This window comes from Mya arenaria, chromosome 3 (assembly GCF_026914265.1).
Source record: "Mya arenaria isolate MELC-2E11 chromosome 3, ASM2691426v1".
Taxonomy (NCBI): domain Eukaryota; kingdom Metazoa; phylum Mollusca; class Bivalvia; order Myida; family Myidae; genus Mya; species Mya arenaria.
Window position 1 is genome coordinate 2,664,095 of NC_069124.1, and position 19,582 is coordinate 2,683,676.

At 35.9% G+C, this 19,582-nt stretch overlaps 1 protein-coding gene across 1 annotated transcript in view; it reads right to left on the reverse strand.

Moving 5' to 3' along the window:
- LOC128227264 (adhesion G-protein coupled receptor V1-like) overlaps positions 1-19,582 on the reverse strand; it is a 68,412-nt gene that overhangs the window by 4,881 nt on the left and 43,949 nt on the right. The window contains exons 58-84 of the mRNA XM_052937627.1: positions 19,224-19,386; positions 18,891-19,004; positions 18,484-18,665; positions 18,153-18,335; positions 14,445-14,603; positions 14,031-14,118; positions 13,334-13,483; positions 12,826-13,019; positions 11,874-12,014; positions 9,318-9,470; positions 8,739-8,885; positions 8,361-8,506; positions 7,783-8,091; positions 7,468-7,584; positions 6,924-7,037; positions 6,446-6,697; positions 5,888-5,951; positions 5,558-5,638; positions 5,178-5,281; positions 4,673-4,877; positions 4,339-4,443; positions 3,824-3,964; positions 3,340-3,421; positions 2,992-3,106; positions 2,571-2,728; positions 1,872-1,993; positions 1,053-1,274 (exon numbers count right to left, since the gene is read on the reverse strand). Coding sequence (XP_052793587.1) covers positions 1,053-1,274; positions 1,872-1,993; positions 2,571-2,728; positions 2,992-3,106; positions 3,340-3,421; positions 3,824-3,964; positions 4,339-4,443; positions 4,673-4,877; positions 5,178-5,281; positions 5,558-5,638; positions 5,888-5,951; positions 6,446-6,697; positions 6,924-7,037; positions 7,468-7,584; positions 7,783-8,091; positions 8,361-8,506; positions 8,739-8,885; positions 9,318-9,470; positions 11,874-12,014; positions 12,826-13,019; positions 13,334-13,483; positions 14,031-14,118; positions 14,445-14,603; positions 18,153-18,335; positions 18,484-18,665; positions 18,891-19,004; positions 19,224-19,386 — 4,011 coding nt within the window. The remainder of the gene's footprint in view (positions 1-1,052; positions 1,275-1,871; positions 1,994-2,570; positions 2,729-2,991; positions 3,107-3,339; positions 3,422-3,823; positions 3,965-4,338; positions 4,444-4,672; positions 4,878-5,177; positions 5,282-5,557; positions 5,639-5,887; positions 5,952-6,445; positions 6,698-6,923; positions 7,038-7,467; positions 7,585-7,782; positions 8,092-8,360; positions 8,507-8,738; positions 8,886-9,317; positions 9,471-11,873; positions 12,015-12,825; positions 13,020-13,333; positions 13,484-14,030; positions 14,119-14,444; positions 14,604-18,152; positions 18,336-18,483; positions 18,666-18,890; positions 19,005-19,223; positions 19,387-19,582) is intronic.

Consider the following 19,582-nt stretch of genomic DNA (forward strand, 5'->3'; position numbering starts at 1 on the left):
ATTTTAACAAGTATTTTTATGTAGAACTTGTTTACATATTACACTTAGCAATTCTTTTTTTTAAACCAGGAAATTTTGAACAATTGTGACAAACATGTAAAAACACTGATAAAATTGATATTTCAACAAATAGTATACACAAGAAAAATACAAGGAATTATGAGTCATGGCATTGTTGTGTGACATTGAACTTTAACCTACAGGACATATGTGTACTCATGGATAACATTTGTGCCAATTTATTTTAAAATCAATCTATGCATGGCAAAGTTCCACCCTGAACATAAAGAATAAGGCATTTTAACCAATGGACTTGAAGTGTGACATTGACCTGACCTTTGATATACAAACCTGGGTATTGTACATGACACACTGTCTAGTCATGGAGAATATTTGTATTTTTAAAACCTTCTATGCATGCAAAGAGTCAAATACAAAGTACAAGGCATTTTGATAAACGACCTTTACTTGTGACCTTGACCTTTGATATATAGACATGGGTCTTGTACAGGACACAATTCTAGTCATGGAAATCATTTGTACATAGATATTTAAAAATCCCTCTGTATGGCAAAGGCAATTTGATCAATAACCTTAAGAGTGACCTTTGATATACAGACCTGTGTTTTAGGGGGCCAAACTACGGATAATTTGTTACAGTATGCCTCATGTAAAATCTTAAAATTTTGGGCAAAGATATTTTTCTTTTTAAGTTGTTTCACTGTTCTTGTGTAGGGAACCTAGTCCAATCAAACGTTTAACACTTCATGCCATAGCAGCCATGTACAATGGCAACAAAAACATTCCATTTCAGCAATGAAATGTGAGTCTGTCTATGGTCAGCAAACACCAGGAAATATCATGCATATAATCTACTTGACAATAATTGTGAAACAAGTTATTACAACAATACGCACATCTATTAGGACAACTTTTAACAAATAGGATGTACAACATCAGAAATTGGTTGCACCAAAACACAAAAAACAAAAGCCATGCCACACTAACACCAAACCAAATTACACAATGCCAAGTATACACACTGTAAGTACCTCGTTGAGAAGCGATGCTCTTGAGCCCTTGAGAGATCCCACATCCAGGGTAGAAGGATGGAACTGGTACTGACCCTGAGGCGGTCCAGCGCCCTGGTGTGTGGACAGGGCTGGGTCAAACATGTGCCCTGTCATGGAGTAGGAGCTAGCCCGCTGTGGAGCCAGGAAGCCCGCCAGGCAGGGGTTACGCAGCAGGGCGTAGGCAACTACAGCCATCAAACCCTGAAATACAGATGATAGATTTGCTCATACTTCTTATTACTTGAGTATCAAACTTGTATCAGAAAATTTTACTCAACAGGTTTTGAAAGATTAGAACAGTTATAAATGGAAGATATGAATTGATCGACTTGCTTTAATGATATTATCTATCATAAAAATATCAATTGATTGACCGAGGTAATTAGTTAGTTTGTCTGAATAGGTCCCTGAAAAGGGTTGAAAAAGCCGAACATATCTAAATGACTAATAAAATTGCTTTCATCCCTTGATTAATTATGTAATACCCTTTTCCAGGACCCATGTTTACGAACAGTCAAGACCCAAGACTAAAAACTGCAAATCTTAATTTCAATAATTTTTTTATATAAGAACAGCTTAGATTATGAAAACCGCTGTATTCATTACCATACAGGCATGTCATTGCTATTGACAAAGATTATGTGAAATAATTTCATGAGTTTTAAAAATTTGCTTTATAGACTCTAAGTCTACAGTGTGGCTTCAGTCTACTAATAAACACTGGTTCTGGCACTTTCTGAAACTACTATTGATAAGCTTTGTACAAAATTATTGCATTAGCAAATATCAAGTACATACCTGTAGAATGTTGAAAATGGCAAACATTATGAGCATCCAGAGTTGGCCGTACACAAGATGGAGCCCGCCCCATAGCCATGTTATAATAATCACACCCCAGAACAGCAACAGGGTACGGACCTCTGAAAACATAATTCAACAAGTCAGTTGGTTTTGTAATAAAAACAGATGTATCCCCCTATGGTTGAATGAGACATTCAGTTCCACGGCAGTTCTATGACATTTGACATTGGGAAAAAGAACAAAATATGGATGGAAAAAGCATATTATGCTTGAAACAGAAGGACATAAACAACAAGTACCTACTGTTGCTGACACTGTCATCTGAATAAAATGCTTGAGACCAGGTAGGTTGTATCTTCAAGGCATGGTAGTCTGGTTAAAGTGATGTACTCTGTTAAAAGTATACTTGAAGATGAGTTTGAAATGGGACACACTGATAATCAGTAGTTTCCATATTAAGGGGGTTTTGTGATTTTGACCTTGAACGGGGCTTATTGTTACATTCGCTCTGCACATCATCTCAATATAGTGAGCAATTGTGGGTAGTTATTTCATAATCCTTCAACGGATTTGGAGCGTCAATGATTTGTGACAGACAGACCAGCATTACTCTTGTGATTGAAAGTCCACTCTCATGCTAATGTGCTTGTTTATAATCTTAAAACTTGGGTTTTAGGTCCCATAACTCTTCCTTACCGCTGATGTTGTATCTGCCCCTGTAAATGTCATCATAGGCCTGCCATTGAGGTGTGACCTGGAATGCTTTAACGAAGACGACAGCAACAACAACCAGCATCAGCAGCACTGGCAATATCACTCCCGCCAGACCTGCATACGCATTCGTTATGAAACACCTGGAAGTAAAATGTGATCATGTATTAAAACTTATTGCATTAACATAAGCTTTGAAATATCAACAGTATAGTGTTTTATTTGTTGCCAAATATTTTCTTTTTTTATTAGAAGATATAGTTCTCACAGGACAAAAGCGAGAATTGATGAAAAGCTGATGCAATGTTATTACCGGGTATAAGCATTATCTCAGAAAAAAAAACACATTTTAAGAGATGTTCTTAAAACTGAAGTGTAAAGAACCACTTCTACTCTCTCTACTCACATGTCTCCGTTATTGTTAATATCTCCATAGATGAAGTCGTATGGCATGTCATACACATACTTGTACAAGTTAAACGTCACTGTGTAGAATGCTGCTACAATTACAACTGGTAGTCCTGAAAAATATGAGTATGAAGAGTTCTACAAAAGAGCATAAATATATGATTTGTGCAGTAGAGCTAGTAAGTTATATAGATGCCTGGAAGGCTTGGGATATAACTTGTTACACCGTAACATTTTTAATTATTTTAATTGAGCCGCACATGTTCACCCCAAATAACAAGATGCACAGTCCTCCTCAAGGCAATATGTACATACATGCAGTCATTTAACCTTGAAAAAAACTTACCCCACCCGAGCAGGAAAAAGAGCACATATTTCCTGTCTGTGTGTTCATCATTCATGATCAAGATCTTCCAGAAGTTGATGGCCTGTAATATCAATTAAGCAAATCCAAACACAGTTAAAACTCGCTATGTCAAAGTCATTGGGACCTAAGGAAATACTTGAAAATTTGATACAACAATCATACAAAACATGTCTTATTAAACCCAATATATATAAAAAAAAAATTTGACATAACCAGACCATCGAGATAACAGAGTTCAACATAGCCAGTTTCGACAGTAATTTATTTTTTAAAAATTGTAAGAGGCATACATAGTCTATTCTTAAACACACTTCATGGAAGTACCTAGTTTTTTTAATTTTAATACCTGTTTTCAAAACATAAAAGATAAAGAAAACCTTTGAAAATGGATACGGAGATTCTCTTTTACACAAAAATTGTATACAATGAAATACTAAAGATGATCTGAGAAGTTTTTTCTCACCTGTGTCATCATCCATGAGAACTGCGTCAAGAAAAAATAGTGTAGAAAAAGCCCCATCACAATACATCGGTAGTTGTCCTCTCCGAGTGTGTAGACGAGGATCTCATCTGCACTTAGGTACGCTGCCACCACGTAACAGATCTAGATAATATGAATGCATATTAATGTTTAAGTTGATCAAAATTAATGTTCAGCAGACAAGAGACGCCATGAACATCAATTTTAGTTTATCAAAATAATTATCTGCAGTTAAGTGCCGCCATGTACATCAATGTTATAGTTTATCAAAATAATAATCTACTGACATGATATCAATGGGTTTTTTTATGAAATGTTGGTCTGCAGTAAATCAGTGCCCAGACTTGCCTCTGCATTTGATGAATTAATTTCAGTTATACATATAAAGTGGTGGAATCATTTATCAGGTCATGACATAATTACTTGAATATCAATGAGCACATTTATTCCGTTAGATACATTTTAGGAGAGGCAGAAGGAGGCAATGATGCGTGTACCTGTGTTGCCATGGCAGCAAAGCACATGTGCATGAGAAGACTGGCTGCAAACATGGCGCTGATAGAGCAGAGATGGTGTGCCAGGATTGCCAGGAGAAGACCCGCCTACGAGAGGAGAAAATATCACATGGTTATGAAAGGATGAAAAAAACAATAAACAAGTAAACAGTCCCATCAGCTGAGCGATTAATAGTAAACAATTAAAGTCATCGACCTGACTCTATTTACAGATAATGGGAATGTGAATATTTTCTTATTTTGTTTGTTTTGATATGCAGCCATGTGCAGAGTGCAGATGTTTGTGTTAGGTAAACCCTTGTGAAGCCCATCTCACCATACAAATGAAGCATGAAATGAAGAACCAGACTGTATATCCAACCAGTCCAGGGTCAGAGGTTGTGGCCTGTACTGCATAGTGGGTCAAATGACGACATGAACACCCGACAAAGTCATCAACCCCAAGGTCAAGGTCATTTGTGACCTCACAAATCTCGTTTGGGGACACCCACGTGCGAACTGATAGGTCGAAGTACACACACCTGGGAAAAAAGAAAAATGACTTGTATTATACTTGTGTTATATTATTATTATAGTTCCCTACACCACAAGGGGTAATGTTATCAAGAATTATAGGAGTGGTTTTGTACTTCAACCAGAACACTGCAAGTGGATGGTAAGTGTTTGAATCAATGCTTTTCAAGAGCCAGAGTTATGGGTATGGCTACACATATGCATAATGTCACAGTTTATACATATACTAAGTTTAATGTGAATATTTTTTTGAGTTTAATGCATGAAAAATCAAGCAGAAATCTAAAATGCCAGAACGGCATACATACTGGGCCTGCCTGGTAGCAATGCGTCGGTCAGGGCTGTGGATACGGTACACAGCAGGGTAGTCGGAATAGGACGATGGTCGCCCCTTCAGTCCAAACGATATGACCTGAAATGTTGATGCAACACTATCATTTTCAAGGTAATCATGTATTATCTCATCACAACTTTAATTGAACAATTTAAAAAGTATTGCATACTGCATCAGAAGTTCATAAGACAGGAGATACTGATTATAACTGCTATCCCTTGCTTAAAGCCACTTTTAATTAAGTGATTCCAAAAGGAGTTGTATACTCAAACTATTCCGAGATTGGATGTTAATAGAGTCATTTAAAACATATTCAACTGGAGTAAAATATTGACTTGATTACAAATGCATTACCTTGTTGCTAAGGAGCTGTTTTTCTGCCGATCTCTGGAACCATTGTTCGCTGTTGTACTCGATAAAGTGGAAATCTGCACACTAAAGAATTAGAGGTTAAATATGTACCATAACTGACCATTACATGTACATATAGGTTGTCTCATTTTCAACCAAAGTCCATTTTTGGTTAATCAAGATACTGGAAAACATTCAATAGAATAATGCAAAATGTTACTGATTGTATTCAAATCCCCTCTTTTTTTGGTTTCTAAAATAGTATTGGAGCTTTTTTTTTCTGAACAAAAAACAATTTTGATAAACTGTTATTTTTTAACATTTTTAACTTACTGAAGAATTGTCGTTTGTTGTAGCATCAGGGATTGTAGAGGGAATTATAAATTCATCTTGCCTCCTGAAAGAAATCATTGTTATTTAAACTTCAACATTATTGCCTCACAGTAACAAGAATGAAAAGTAAAATTGCAACACATACAAAACCTACTGAAATTGGTGATATTTTATGGCCAATATTTGTATATTACATGCAATGATTTAATTAAGATAATATGTGGACAGACACTATTCAAATCAAAAATCTTTAAAATTTAATCAATAAAATATCCCTTATGCAAATGTGACTTTAGACAGGGGATTATTCCCAACAAGCAGGATTTTGACCGAATTGGAATAGACTTGGCTGGAACTGGATTTAGTGGGGAGCATCTACAGTCACAGAGATTTCACATTTTTCTCTTTTTATGCAGTGAGATTTTGACCAAACACAACAGTTTGTCTGAGTCCCATGTGCGTCCAGCCACCAGGGGATTGGCCAAATCTTTGATAGATGCATAGTATGCCACTAAGAACATTTTGCCTCCAACCCTCTTATGCTGTCATTGTACTCACTGTCCCTGGTACTGGAAGCCTTGTATCTTGCCAAGGGGCCAGCGCCCAGCCACAATCTTGGCATGCACACACTGCAACTGGAGCACGTCTGGGGGACTAGGGGTGGGGCACACAGCTCCTGTAACCATCATGTATGCCGTGTCCTCCAATATGGCAGCAAGCTGGGACCGCCCTCGTGTTGCGTCATCCTTGTCCGGGGTAAGGAGCTTACATAACAGTGACAGGACCTGGTTGATAATGGTTGATGGTAACCTGTAAATTAAACTCGTGATTATGATTTCATAGAAATTATTATCTATTATGATATCAAATTCAATGTCCAAAACAGAACTTATCAATCTAATAAAGTTAACAATTTTATGCCTATAAACAAAATATGCCCTAAGCAGTCATTCACACTAAATCAGCTACACTACCACAATGTAAAACTTTATCTATCTTTCCCATTACATCATCTATCAATGTTATCTCCACTTACGGTCTATCAAGCCCCTCTTCTATGATCTTCTCCAGTACATCTTCAGTCAGTGTAATCTCTGTGTCACTGACCGCATCTGTCACCTGTAGCGCAGTGTCCAGCTCTACCAACACACTGAAAAATAGCTTAAGGTTATTTTATACCAATTAACTTTACTTTACTTATCAATGACAGTCATAAACTGATGAACACATTGCAAAGGAGGGTCTAGTATTTTTCCAGGGAAGAAATCAGCCTGATATCCACTTAGAGTTTATGATAGACAAAAGTGCGCCTTTGGTTTTCAACCCAGAATTTTTTATGTGATGTATTAATAATGCCAGTAAACCAACCCCAACACGGCTGGTTTAATAAATTGCATGAAATGTATCTTGGGATGATATAACACACTAAGGTCAGTAAGGAGTAACTCTCACTTCTGCAGGTTACATGTTGAAGATGAGAACTTTAAAGACCTGCCATTAACACTCATTTGTGTACTTTTGGATTAGTGAATGTTTAGAAGAGTTTAAATCTGGAGGCAAGTTTAAAGCTGGTGCCCTACTTCCTGATCTGGTCGTTGGAGAGTGGTCTGTCAGGCATGCCCTTGATAATGTCCCAAATGTCAACATCCCTGTCCTCCACTATCAGGATAGACGCCCTGGAGGAATCTGGGTTTACACTGTGGAAAATAAATATCTTTATTAATCCTTGAATAACTTCCTCTGGTAACAAGTTATTATTAAGATGAGACCTGACAATTTTCATTTACAGTCTTCTTAACAAGTAGGATTTCTATAAATTAATTCAGTATTTCTTAGAGACCAAAAAAACACCTTGTTTAAAACGAAATACTTAGCTCATGTAAAAATTAACATACCTAGCCCCATTAGTTGGATTCCTAAGCTCTAAGAAGAACTGTTTTGGGTATGGGTTACTGGAGGCCTCAAAGGGTGTAAGTGTAACATCAATGTAAGCGATCTCCTGCCGTCCTGCCTCGAACACCAGTATCCCCGTCTGCCCTGTGTAATCCTCCCCCTCAAGGGCAGGGTAAACAGTGACTCCGTCCTGGGGCTGCTGGGAGGTCATCATAAGGGATCGGTACCCGACCTCAACACGATAATCCTGACCCATCACACGCTGTACACCCAACCGCACCACTGTGTCTATGTTACTGGCTATCATGCTCCTGGATGTTATAAATACATTTTTATTGAAAAACTAGTCTAAGATGTAATTGAAAAAAGGCTTGTTAATGACAAAGCTAACAAAACTGTTCAGTGATTTCATAAACTGTGATCGAGTTCATGTAAGGGTAAAATTTAGTTAAAATTCTTGGTCTTAATGGAAGATACAAAACTGAACCTAAGGTATTATAGCAATCAGTTTTATTATGAATCTGAATGTTGTTGTTTTATCAACGTCACTATTATACAGCTGCAATAACTGAGGCCTTACCTAGAGTCAATTGTAAACTCAACAAGGCCCCGTATGTAGTCACTGGCAGCCACTGTAACTTGTGCTGTCAGGGCCTCCATGTTTAATTTGGCATCATTCTTCACTGACATGAGCTTTACCACGAAACTGTGCTCTTCCTCAGGGATCTAAGCAGTGGAAACATATATAAAAGCTTGTAAGCAACTGGATTACAATCCACCTCACTCAATTTAAGACCAACTTACAGTAACATCAGTAACCTTAATGGGCTATTTCATGTGAATTTCGTAATGAGAACACTAAATATAACTAATATGCTGTATTATTTTTTTATTTTTTTTTTACATCTTTCACTATTAAACAGGAAAGTCACCACACAGACTATGAACATCAACTAACGTCATCATTCTGAAGTGTAATATTGAAGAGGCAGACATCTTTGCGCCCCGGGCAGATAGCAGTGCCTGCAGTCCGCACGAGTTGTGAGGCTAGAATCACATCCTCTGTCTCCGTACTGTCCTCTGACACCTTGGCCAACCATGAGATCTATATATGAAGTTTTTTATAATTACAACAAACACATTTACAACAAACAATGTGTTTGTCATAAGTCATTAATGTATTTCTTTGTCAAAATTATTTTTATCTTGATTGTGAAGACAACTGGGAGCTACTATGGCTTACTCTTAACATTGTTCAATGGATTTTCTTTTTTCTTTATTTCAGTAAAGAGAATAAAGTTCAATTAATTTAATAATCACTATTACATTGCAATCATGCTAATTATAATAACATGAAAGGTTCAATATCCTGTCAATTGACAATTATCAATAAGACAATTATGATCAACAGATTGCACCTCCACTTCTCTGAAGCTAATTTGAAAGTGTCAATCATTTCCTCATGTAAAATCTATTGTGATTTAGTAAGAACAAGATTCAGTTTTTGTTTTTTGACAATTATCACAATGAGTCTCACCTCCACTTCTCCAAAGAATGCGTCAGTCCTGGCCAGCTTAAGACTGACCACTGGAGACTTATCCTCGTCCGCAGTCACTGACATGGAGTCTGCGGAGAAGCCAATCACACCGTTGGACAGGTCATTCTGGGCGATCGTTATCACAGAGTAGCCCTGACATGGCAAATAAAGATGCTACCGAAATGTATAATTAAAATCTTACATTTGCTCAAGATAACTCTAGGATCAGAGATTAAGTATTTTTCTCTAGATGATATATTATTTTCATTCAATACATCAACAAAATGCATAAGTTAGTAAATACCATCACTTTACTGGCATGTAATTTGTTACGAAATACATAAATATCGTAAATGTCCTATTAGTTGTGTTGCTCTAAAAAACAGACAGGGGGTCTTTCTGTGGGTCTCTTCCAATTCTGCAACTTAAACAATACTTACCCTAACTTAGAACTTAAAGATATGCAATTCATTCCAATGACAAGACGCCAATGCGACAACGCCGCATTAAAGCCGGATTTTTCATTTGAAGATGCAATTTTGCAATCCTAGGATTTGAGCTAGTGACCTAGTATTTTTAAACCAAAAAGACCCATATTTATATATCAGAGATATCATTCATACAAATAATCTGATCAACAGAAACTATTCAAATTGTGTGAGGAAAAAATGAACATTTTATAAATACTTGATATAAAGATTTGGCAAAAATTATTGAATTTTTATGACCGTGGTATTCTTTCTCCTAAGATTTGACCTTGTGACCTAGATTTTGACCGGGGATGACCCATATAAAAGAACTTTAAAGATATTATGCAGACAAATATTCTGACCAAGTTTCATAAAGATTTGACAAAAATTGTTGAATTTATGACGTAGAAAGATTTTCCTAAGATTTGACCTAGAATTTGACCCGGGATGACAGATTTATAAAAAATAAGCAAGATATTGCAGACAAATATTCTGACCAAGTTTTATCAAGATATGAAAAACTAGAAATGTGTCCATAGGACACGGATGCCCCCACTTCGATTTTTTGTCACAGAAAATAAGCCATAATGATTATTCAGGATAATCTGCACATATAGGATAAGTTAAGTTGAGTTGGGTTTTACGGCATCGCAAGACTGTATAGGTTATATGGCGCCATTCAGGCAGGAAAAAACTTGTTGGATCCACATTGGACACATACTTTTCAAGAATTAGATTGGAAACATATATTTTTGAAGTATTTTTGGCAAAAAAGGGCCGTAACTCCTAAATGACTAAAGCGATTTCCATGACTATCGAACTTGATCAAGATATTATGGTCACAAACATGTGTTTAAAGTTTGGTGAGGATTGGACAAACAGTTTTCAAGAATTAGATTGGAAACATATATTTTTGAAGTATTTTTGGCAAAAAAGGGCCGTATCTCCTAAATGACTAAAGCGATTTCCATGACTATCGAACTTGATCAAGATATTATGGTCACAAACATGTGTTTAAAGTTTGGTGAGGATTGGACAAACGGTTTTCAAGAATTAGATCGGAAACAATCTTCGGGACGTACGTACGTACAGACAGACAGACGTACGTACGGACAAGGGCAACCCTATATGCCGCCACTTTGTGGGGGCATAAAAATGTTAAATTTATGACATGGAAATATTTTTCCTAAGATTTGACCTAGTGACCTAGTTTTTGACCCGAGATGACCCATATTCATAAATATTCAGGATAACATGCCAACAAATAGTCTGACCAAATTTGATAACCATTGGATAAAAATTCTTGATTTTATTACATAAAATGAAAAGTTTAACGCAGAATTGTTAACGCCCGCCAACCCGCCCGCCCCCCGGTCTTCGTCATTCTATAACCTGTAATTTTTCGATGAAAAATCTGGCTAAAAAGCATTACATTGGTGCCATTTGTTTATTGTGCATCTGCCCCGGCTTCAGCAATTATAATAAATCCTATCATTCAATTAAGGTTACACTCATAGTCAGTATTTGATATTTATGACTCTATGCATGACTGATTATTAAATTTAGTGAATTTTAAATAGTTTGTTAACAGGGAAAAAAACAACTTATTTAGCGGGTATAATAGGACAATTATGGAAGAATGATAAAAAATCATGTAAAATCAGTTGAAACTAGAGCTATAGCAGCAATGATGAATACCCACAATTCACAGGATGATTAAATGTTGTTGATATGGATTTAACAATATTAGTATGGAGACTATAAAACCCGACATCATTCGGCCATTGTTACATCAGCCTGGAGGTTATATGATCATTGTTTAAAAGTAAAGGGCAAAAACAAAGGAAAAGTGTAATGTCACATAAATCCCAGGTGCACAATATCCCAAGTTGATCAACATTTCAATGAAGTTTCATGAGTGCAATACTTTTGGAGCTACATGCAAAACAAGACTTTGTGACGTAACGTGACAAGCCCATCTCCTATTTATAAACCCCAGATATATCTATCTGTGGATAAAGAGATACATGTCACTACAGTACACAGATCAGTTAAGACTAATCAATTCATAATATTCACTGTATACCTTTTTCCCGCCATCTGGTTCCCCGGCAGCTATTCTGGCTCCCCCTGTAGGCTGTGTAAGGTAGACTAGTACCGTCTCTGCCGGTTCAGCCATGTCGTCAGCAAGTATCGTTACGATAACATTCTTCTCCAACTCACCAGGCTGCAAAACCCAGGGAATACAGAACAAGGCATCTTTTTGTGTGATTGTTTACGCATGTCATGATATGATGTAGGAAAAAAACTATGGTTACATGCATTGTTGATGCAAAACTACCTCTATCCTTTAATACAATAAATCTGATTTAGTGATGAGACAAAAACTTCTGTTTGCAAATTAACTTAGCATTTCAAATTTGTTCAAACATTGAATGATAGTGCCTATAACACAGCCTAAATATGTCAGTAAATTTAAAATCAAGTGCATCATTTATAGCCTGTCGATGGACTTTACACATCAAAGAAACTGACTGCCGCCATCAGCGACTGGACATATTCTCCCTTATATCACATTGAACTTACTACTGATAAAGCAAGCTCATATCCCCACAAAGCACCCATACATGTACAGTTTGCATTAGTTTCAGTTCAACCAACCGACAGAAGCAAAGCTCTAAATTAGGCTTGCAAGAACAGCATGGTGACAAAGATACACTTTTAAGTGTTAAAACTGACTGTCCCAATCTGGTATAGGGATGATACAAATTGAAAGTCTTTTCAGTGAAAAGTGGCATTGCAATTGGACATTGTTGAACTGACTGACAAGCAAGTGTATTCGCTAACAGTAGTCACAATGCATAATTTGTTATTGTATCATTCTTATGCTGGATGAAAATCTTAGCAAAAAAACATTTTCATAATTCTTCTTTATAAAATGTAACAATTACATCACTGCAGAGCTACCAAAAATAGGATGTTTACTTATCACCTTAATGATCCTGTATATTTTTTTTTATGTGGCTATGAACACTTACCTTGAAATCTACTTTAGTATCAAGTACAACATAGTCAGTGCCGCCAACAGCAGAAGTGAACCTGTCCCTGTTTCCCAGCACCTCAGTGATTGTATCGTTCCCCTCGGCCCTAGGGCGGGACACAATCTGTGATGTCCAGTCCTCTCCACCACCAACTGTACGCACCAGTACACTTACAGAGCCAAATATACCTCCTGGTAACAGTATAAGACATTATCATGTAACAATTCATACAATGAAAGAGATATTTCTATATTTTGTATAAACTAATTCCACTTTTTTAAATCAAAAACCCATTTAAGCCGTGATTAAAGACACCGTTTTTGGTCTTTCAACTAGTAGGTATAAAATAAGGTTTAAAAATATAATGGCTACAAATATCTTGACCAAGTTTCATAAAGATTGGATAAATACTGTTAAATTTATGAACATAATTGTGACCCAGTTTTTTACTAAAGGTGACCCATATTTCACACAGACAATAATGTAGTACAATATGAAAAGGTACCTGTGCGTTTCACAGTTATATTGACATCCTGGTATATCTCGGCAACCTCGGAATGTTCAGGCTCCATATTCAACACACCGTATGGGTCGTTACTTTCCTTGATGGTCACTACAGATCCTCCATACAGGTAGCTGATACGTGGAGATACACCTGCATGTCATAGTTTATCATTAATGTCTACCCCTGTACTTACTTTCCTATCACTTCATTTTTACTTCTTTTGCCATTTCAAAACAATGGGCAGATTGTTAATTGTTATTAAAGTTCAAAATGTGATTAAAAACATTTTTGTTAACTTTTAAAAGTGAAAATGTTGAAAATGTGCTCATATATATACATAATACAAGAAACAGCTTTTTCAAAGTTTGTCACAAATACTGCAGATCACAAAAAAGTCATGTGTATCCATTCCAGTGCAGTATAGATTTGAAAGTTAACAGCAAAAAAGCTAACAACGTTACTGACTTGACTATTTGGCACATGGTGTGTTTGCAAGCATTATTAATATTATTTGTATATAACTGTTAACATGTGCAAAATCAATTATAAAAAAAATCTAGTCCTTGTAACAGTATAATTCTAGATACAGGGCTGTTATAAAATGATTATACAGCTAAATGAAAGAGAAGTTTCATGCAAACAAGATACTTCAATTGATATTGACAAATTTAAGAAATTATTATAAGTTAATTCTTACTAGGTTTTGTTTCGGTAGGGAATTTCTCCACTGCTGTAAGATTCACATGGAAGATTTCTGCCTGCTCTGGGGTGTGGTCTTGTACAATCTGTAAAACATTTGGGATGTTCATGAAATAAATACAATTATGACAATTTACTGTTGAATATTCTCCTCCCACAGCAGATAAGTAGATCTTAATCTGGGTTGGAATGAACCTTTCTTACACTCTTGACCATGAAAGATACTTATAATATAACATGCCAACATCAATGTAAAGAATTGAAATTTTATCTTTGCAAATTATTGTACTCAATAAAATGAGCATTTCAATCGAAGTTACCACAAACAGACACAAAATCAGTATGTGGCACTACCCCTTAAGGCAACCAAATTCTAGCAACTGTTTAAATACATAAACTAGCTTAAACTCACATCAACCAGGATGAGTCCTGAGGTTTGCATTGGCTCCATGACGACTGCATGGTTCTCTATGGTATTGAAGTCAAACGGTGATGCGGAGATACCCTCAGCAGTATAGCGGACCTCTAGTTTCCCCTCGGACCCATACACACGAAGTACTTGTAGGTAAATCTTAAACAAAAGGACATGGATTATAATCTTTAAAACAGTGGATCATAAAATTATGGTACTCAAACCCTACAGCAATTGGTCAACAAACAACCCCTGTGGGTACATACCTGAAACTCAGGGGCAGGGGTGGCAACTATGTTCATGTTTAAATGTAGATCAAAACAAGTTATATGCTTAAAATAAATTATATCAACTAAAGAAATGCCAATAAATTGAGGATGAATATCACTGGATAACAATGATTGAGCAACATCATCTCATAGTAACAGTTTTGGCTCATGTTTTAATGTAGAACCAGCTTTGTAGAACCAACAACCTCATGCTCATTTCTGGTATAAACTAGAAATGTGTCCATAGGACACGGATGCCCCCACTTCGATTTTTTGTCACAGAAAATAAGCCATAATGATTATTCAGGATAATCTGAGGGCCCTAACTCCTAAATGATTAAAGCGATTTCCATGGCTATCGAACTTGATCAAGATATTATGGTCACAAACATGTGTTAAAAGTTTGGTGAGGATTGGACAACAGTTTTCAAGAATTAGATCGGAAACAATCTTCGGGACATATTTTTCAAGTCTTTTTTTGCAAATAAAGGGCCGTAACTCCTAAATGACAAAAGCGATTTCCATGGCTATCGAACTTGATCAAGATATTATGGTCACAATCATGTATGTAAAGTTTGGTGAGGATTGGACACATACTTTTCAAGAATTAGATTGGAAACATATATTTTTGAAGTATTTTTGGCAAAAAAGGGCCGTAACTCCTAAATGACTAAAGCGATTTCCATGACTATCGAACTTGATCAAGATATTATGGTCACAAACATGTGTTTAAAGTTTGGTGAGGATTGGACAAACGGTTTTCAAGAATTAGATCGGAAACAATCTTCGGGAATTTTTGGCAAAAAAGGGCCGTAACTCCTAAATGACTAAAGCGATTTCCATGACTATCGAACTTGATCAAGATATTATGGTCACAAACATGTGTTTAAAGTTTGGTGAGGATTGGACAAACGGTTTTCAAGAATTAGATCGGAAACAATCTTCGGGACGTACGTACGTACGTACGTACGTACGTACGTACGTACGGACAAGGGCAACCCTATATGCCGCCACTTTGTGGGGGCATAATAAAAGTATACCCCTTTCAGATTGCTTTTTTAAATTATCTTCAAGACTAAAGACTGTGCTGAAGGTGGAAAGAAACCCCTTCCCATGATGTTCAAGAGGCTACGTGTAGACTACATTTATTTCTAAGTTGGCATAATGACTCAACACCATGAGTAGATGTAAAAGGTTTTCCAGTCACATTCAAGATGGTTGACTGGCTGTCATATTGGATTTTGTCCATACTTTTGTGGAGCGAACTACTCTTCATGATACTTCACTTAAATAAAAGTCTTGTTTTCAAAATAGCTTCAAGATGACTGACTGAAAGCCATATTTAAAAATGATAAACAACAAAATGTACAAATTCTTATGGAATGGAAAACCCGATAAAATATCAAGAAATCAAATAATTCAGGAATATGAGAATGGTGGTTTAAAAATGCTCAATATATCTATTTTTGTCAAAGCAATTAAAGCAAGCTGGGTAAAAAGAATTGTTTTAAACAAACAATCTATATGGGTTAAATTGTATTATATGCAAATGACCAAACAGTTTGGAGAAGATCTAATTTTTAAAAGTTGTTTGGATCCGAAAAGCACTCAAAATCTTAAATTAAAATCTGTTTTTCTTCTAGAAGTCATACAATCATGGGCTTCGTTTACATATAAGACGGATACTGCGATCGTAGCAAAAGAAATTATATGGAACAACATCAAAATAAAACTCCCTAATAATCAAACATTTTTTTACAAAGAATGGCATAATAGGGGTATAAAATATGTCGAACATTTGTATGACTACAGAAAAAAAACTTTTTATGACTTTAACAACTTATCGAGACTATACCTATATATATATCTTGGTACACATGATTTTTTGAAATATCATGCTTTAATCAGCAGTATTCCTGATGACTGGAAAACCCGGTTGAAAATGAAGGCATATCATATAACACACCAACTTACTTTGTAGATAAAATGGAGGAAAATACAAAAATTAGTAAAATAGTCTACAAGAATCTTATTATACAACTTAAACCTGAAAATAGATCTCGAGAAGAAAACTGGGAATCTCAATTTGATCTTAACTCTATACAATGGAAAAATGTGTACACACAGGCGCTCAAACTAACAATAGATACGAAACTTCGGGAATTCCAATATAAATACATAATGAATATCCTTCCAAACAATGATAAGCTTTACAAGTACAATATTGTTGCATCAAGGTTATGTGATTTTTGTGTAATGAACATCGACTCAAACATCCATATGCTTTGGGAATGTCATATTTCGCAGACGTTTTGGGGTGAATTTAGAACATTCATAACAAATTCTTTCAATGAAGTGAGCTTTAGAGAACTATCATATAAAACCATAAGCTTTTGTGATTTAATGCCAAACAAAGAAAAATTTGGTTATCAAATAAATTTTATGATACTTATAGGAAAATATTTCATTTTTAAATCAAAATGTGAAGGAAAGATACCAACATGTGCCATGTTTGTCCAATATCTCAATAAACGACTAAAAATAGAGAAAACAATAGCAACAATGAAGAATAAAATCAACACCTATAATAGACGATGGCAACAATTAGAACACTTATTATCTTTATAAAACAGCTCCAGTATATAGTAGTATTGTAAAGCGCATTTGAATGAAATATCCACCAAAGAACTGCACTTTATAAGATTCATTTTTTTAAACTAAGTAGGTTTTTTAAAGTTAGTAGGCTTTTTTTCGTTTTTAAATTTAACATTTAAGTTAGGAACACTATTCTGAAACATCAAATACACACCACCTCTTCCATTTTTCATATTATTTTGTGTACCTTTTTTTTTTAGAAAAGTCCCAAACGCTTATAGGAGTTTTCATACAAAGAGTTAGATCAATATTTATTTGTTCAAATTGATATTATTTAGTATAACGGTTTGTATTAAATGGTATACATATATATGTCATTTATAAATGTTTGTATGAATGAACATTTGGGCAATAAAAAAACAGAAACCAAAAAAAAAGATTTTGCCTTTGTTAGTTTTTCACATTATATTGTCCGTCAATTAGATTTGAATAATCTTCCTTTGTTTATTGATTGTCAACCATGCAAAAAATCTCAGCAGCCATTGTCCAGCAATCTCTGAGTTGCAATTTTTGCAATGGTCCTCTTCTCTTGGCATATTGAGGTGGGGAGGGGGAAATAAACTTTTCCCTAGAAAAATGTCTAGTTTGATTATCTTAAACGGTAATGGCCTTGGTAAAATTGTTTGAGCGCCGACAAAGATGCTAAGGCTATAACAATACCTTGAATCCTTTTTTGAAAAAAAACAGACAATCTAAAAATAATCATTAAACAATTTCTGGATTCACAAACCGATACAGAACAAGTCTTTGATTATTCCATTATTATTCAAGACTTTCAACCCACCTTGCCATACATCTCGGAGACCTCTGGCTGCGTTGAGTTCTGGGCAAACCTAACAAGGCCATATGGCTCTATCCGGACCATGGCAAGTTCTGGAATAAGCCTTGTACCACCGGGAACGGTCGTAGATGGTGGGCTTGGCAGGTGCACAGCAAACAACTCCGCTGTGTTCAACTTGGCTGACAACTGGAATCATTTTGAGTTTTCGTTTTCAGTCACTTAAATGAAATATCAATTCTAGCAATTTTAAACTGACTAAAAAATGCCACAACTTGGATCATTGAAATATATTTTCTTTATAATATGAACAATCACAATTCCACTGATTACATACCTCCACCGTGAAGTTTTTCTCAGCAACACCATGCGTTATAATGACACTGCTGGATGCCGGCAGCACGGTACCCTCAGTGAATCCCGCCAGAACACGTCCGCCAGGAAAACCACTCTGCCATGATACGTTCACTGTGCCATATGTGCCCTCACGCCGTACTGTCAGGCTGCAGGTACCTGTATCTGGAGGGGATATATAAGACTATCTCAGCTATGGAAATAGCATCTTAAACATTCAAAATATGTTCCTGCCTAATCAACAGACCAAATTTTTCAACAGCTGTGTGTTCAATACTCATTAGGACAATGAAAGTGAATCTTTATTTCATTTTTGTCATTTAATTTAAACTAATAGCATTCAGCAATGAAAACATTTTTCCTATATTACAGCATTCAGTTTATCTTTACCTTCCAGTACTGACGCGAGTGTGGTTTTGAAGCCCACTTTACTGTTGGCAGCTTCAAAGGGTACAGTGACCTTGGCCTCCGTCATACCAGCCCGAAACTGTGGAGGCTTTGTCACTGAAATATGCATAGTAATATTGATTACAATTAAGTTGTAAGAAATAAACTATATGATTATAAAAATGCATGGAGGCTCTCAGTCCTATCGAAAATACAGATGTAACTATTTTAAGTATTTACATAGAAAATGATTGTTCCGCAAACAGCTTACATTAAGTATTTATAAAATACTATTCACAAATCTGATGCCAGACAAAAAAAATGATATAAGCTTACCTCCTTCCCCAAGATAATTAACCTCGACGAGTTTTACAGAGAAAGTGGTTCCCAGCTCAAGGAAGCCGGTTCCCTCAATGCCAACCATGACAACTTTATTCCCCTCTCCCTCCCCGAAAGTCACAGTACCGTCAGACAGCGAGAGCAAGATACCAGACTGGGGCTGAAAGTTAGAATTATTAGTGTTTACTAATACTCATTTTAGAGGCCAGGAGAATGTGCCCCTGAGTTGTTTTTAAGAGGCAAGGAAAACATGGCCCTTAATGAGAGGCATACACCTATATCACCTCATAGATAGAAGATAGAACTATTGTTATTGCTAGTATCTGCAAAATTATTCAGTAGGAAAGAAGGAAATA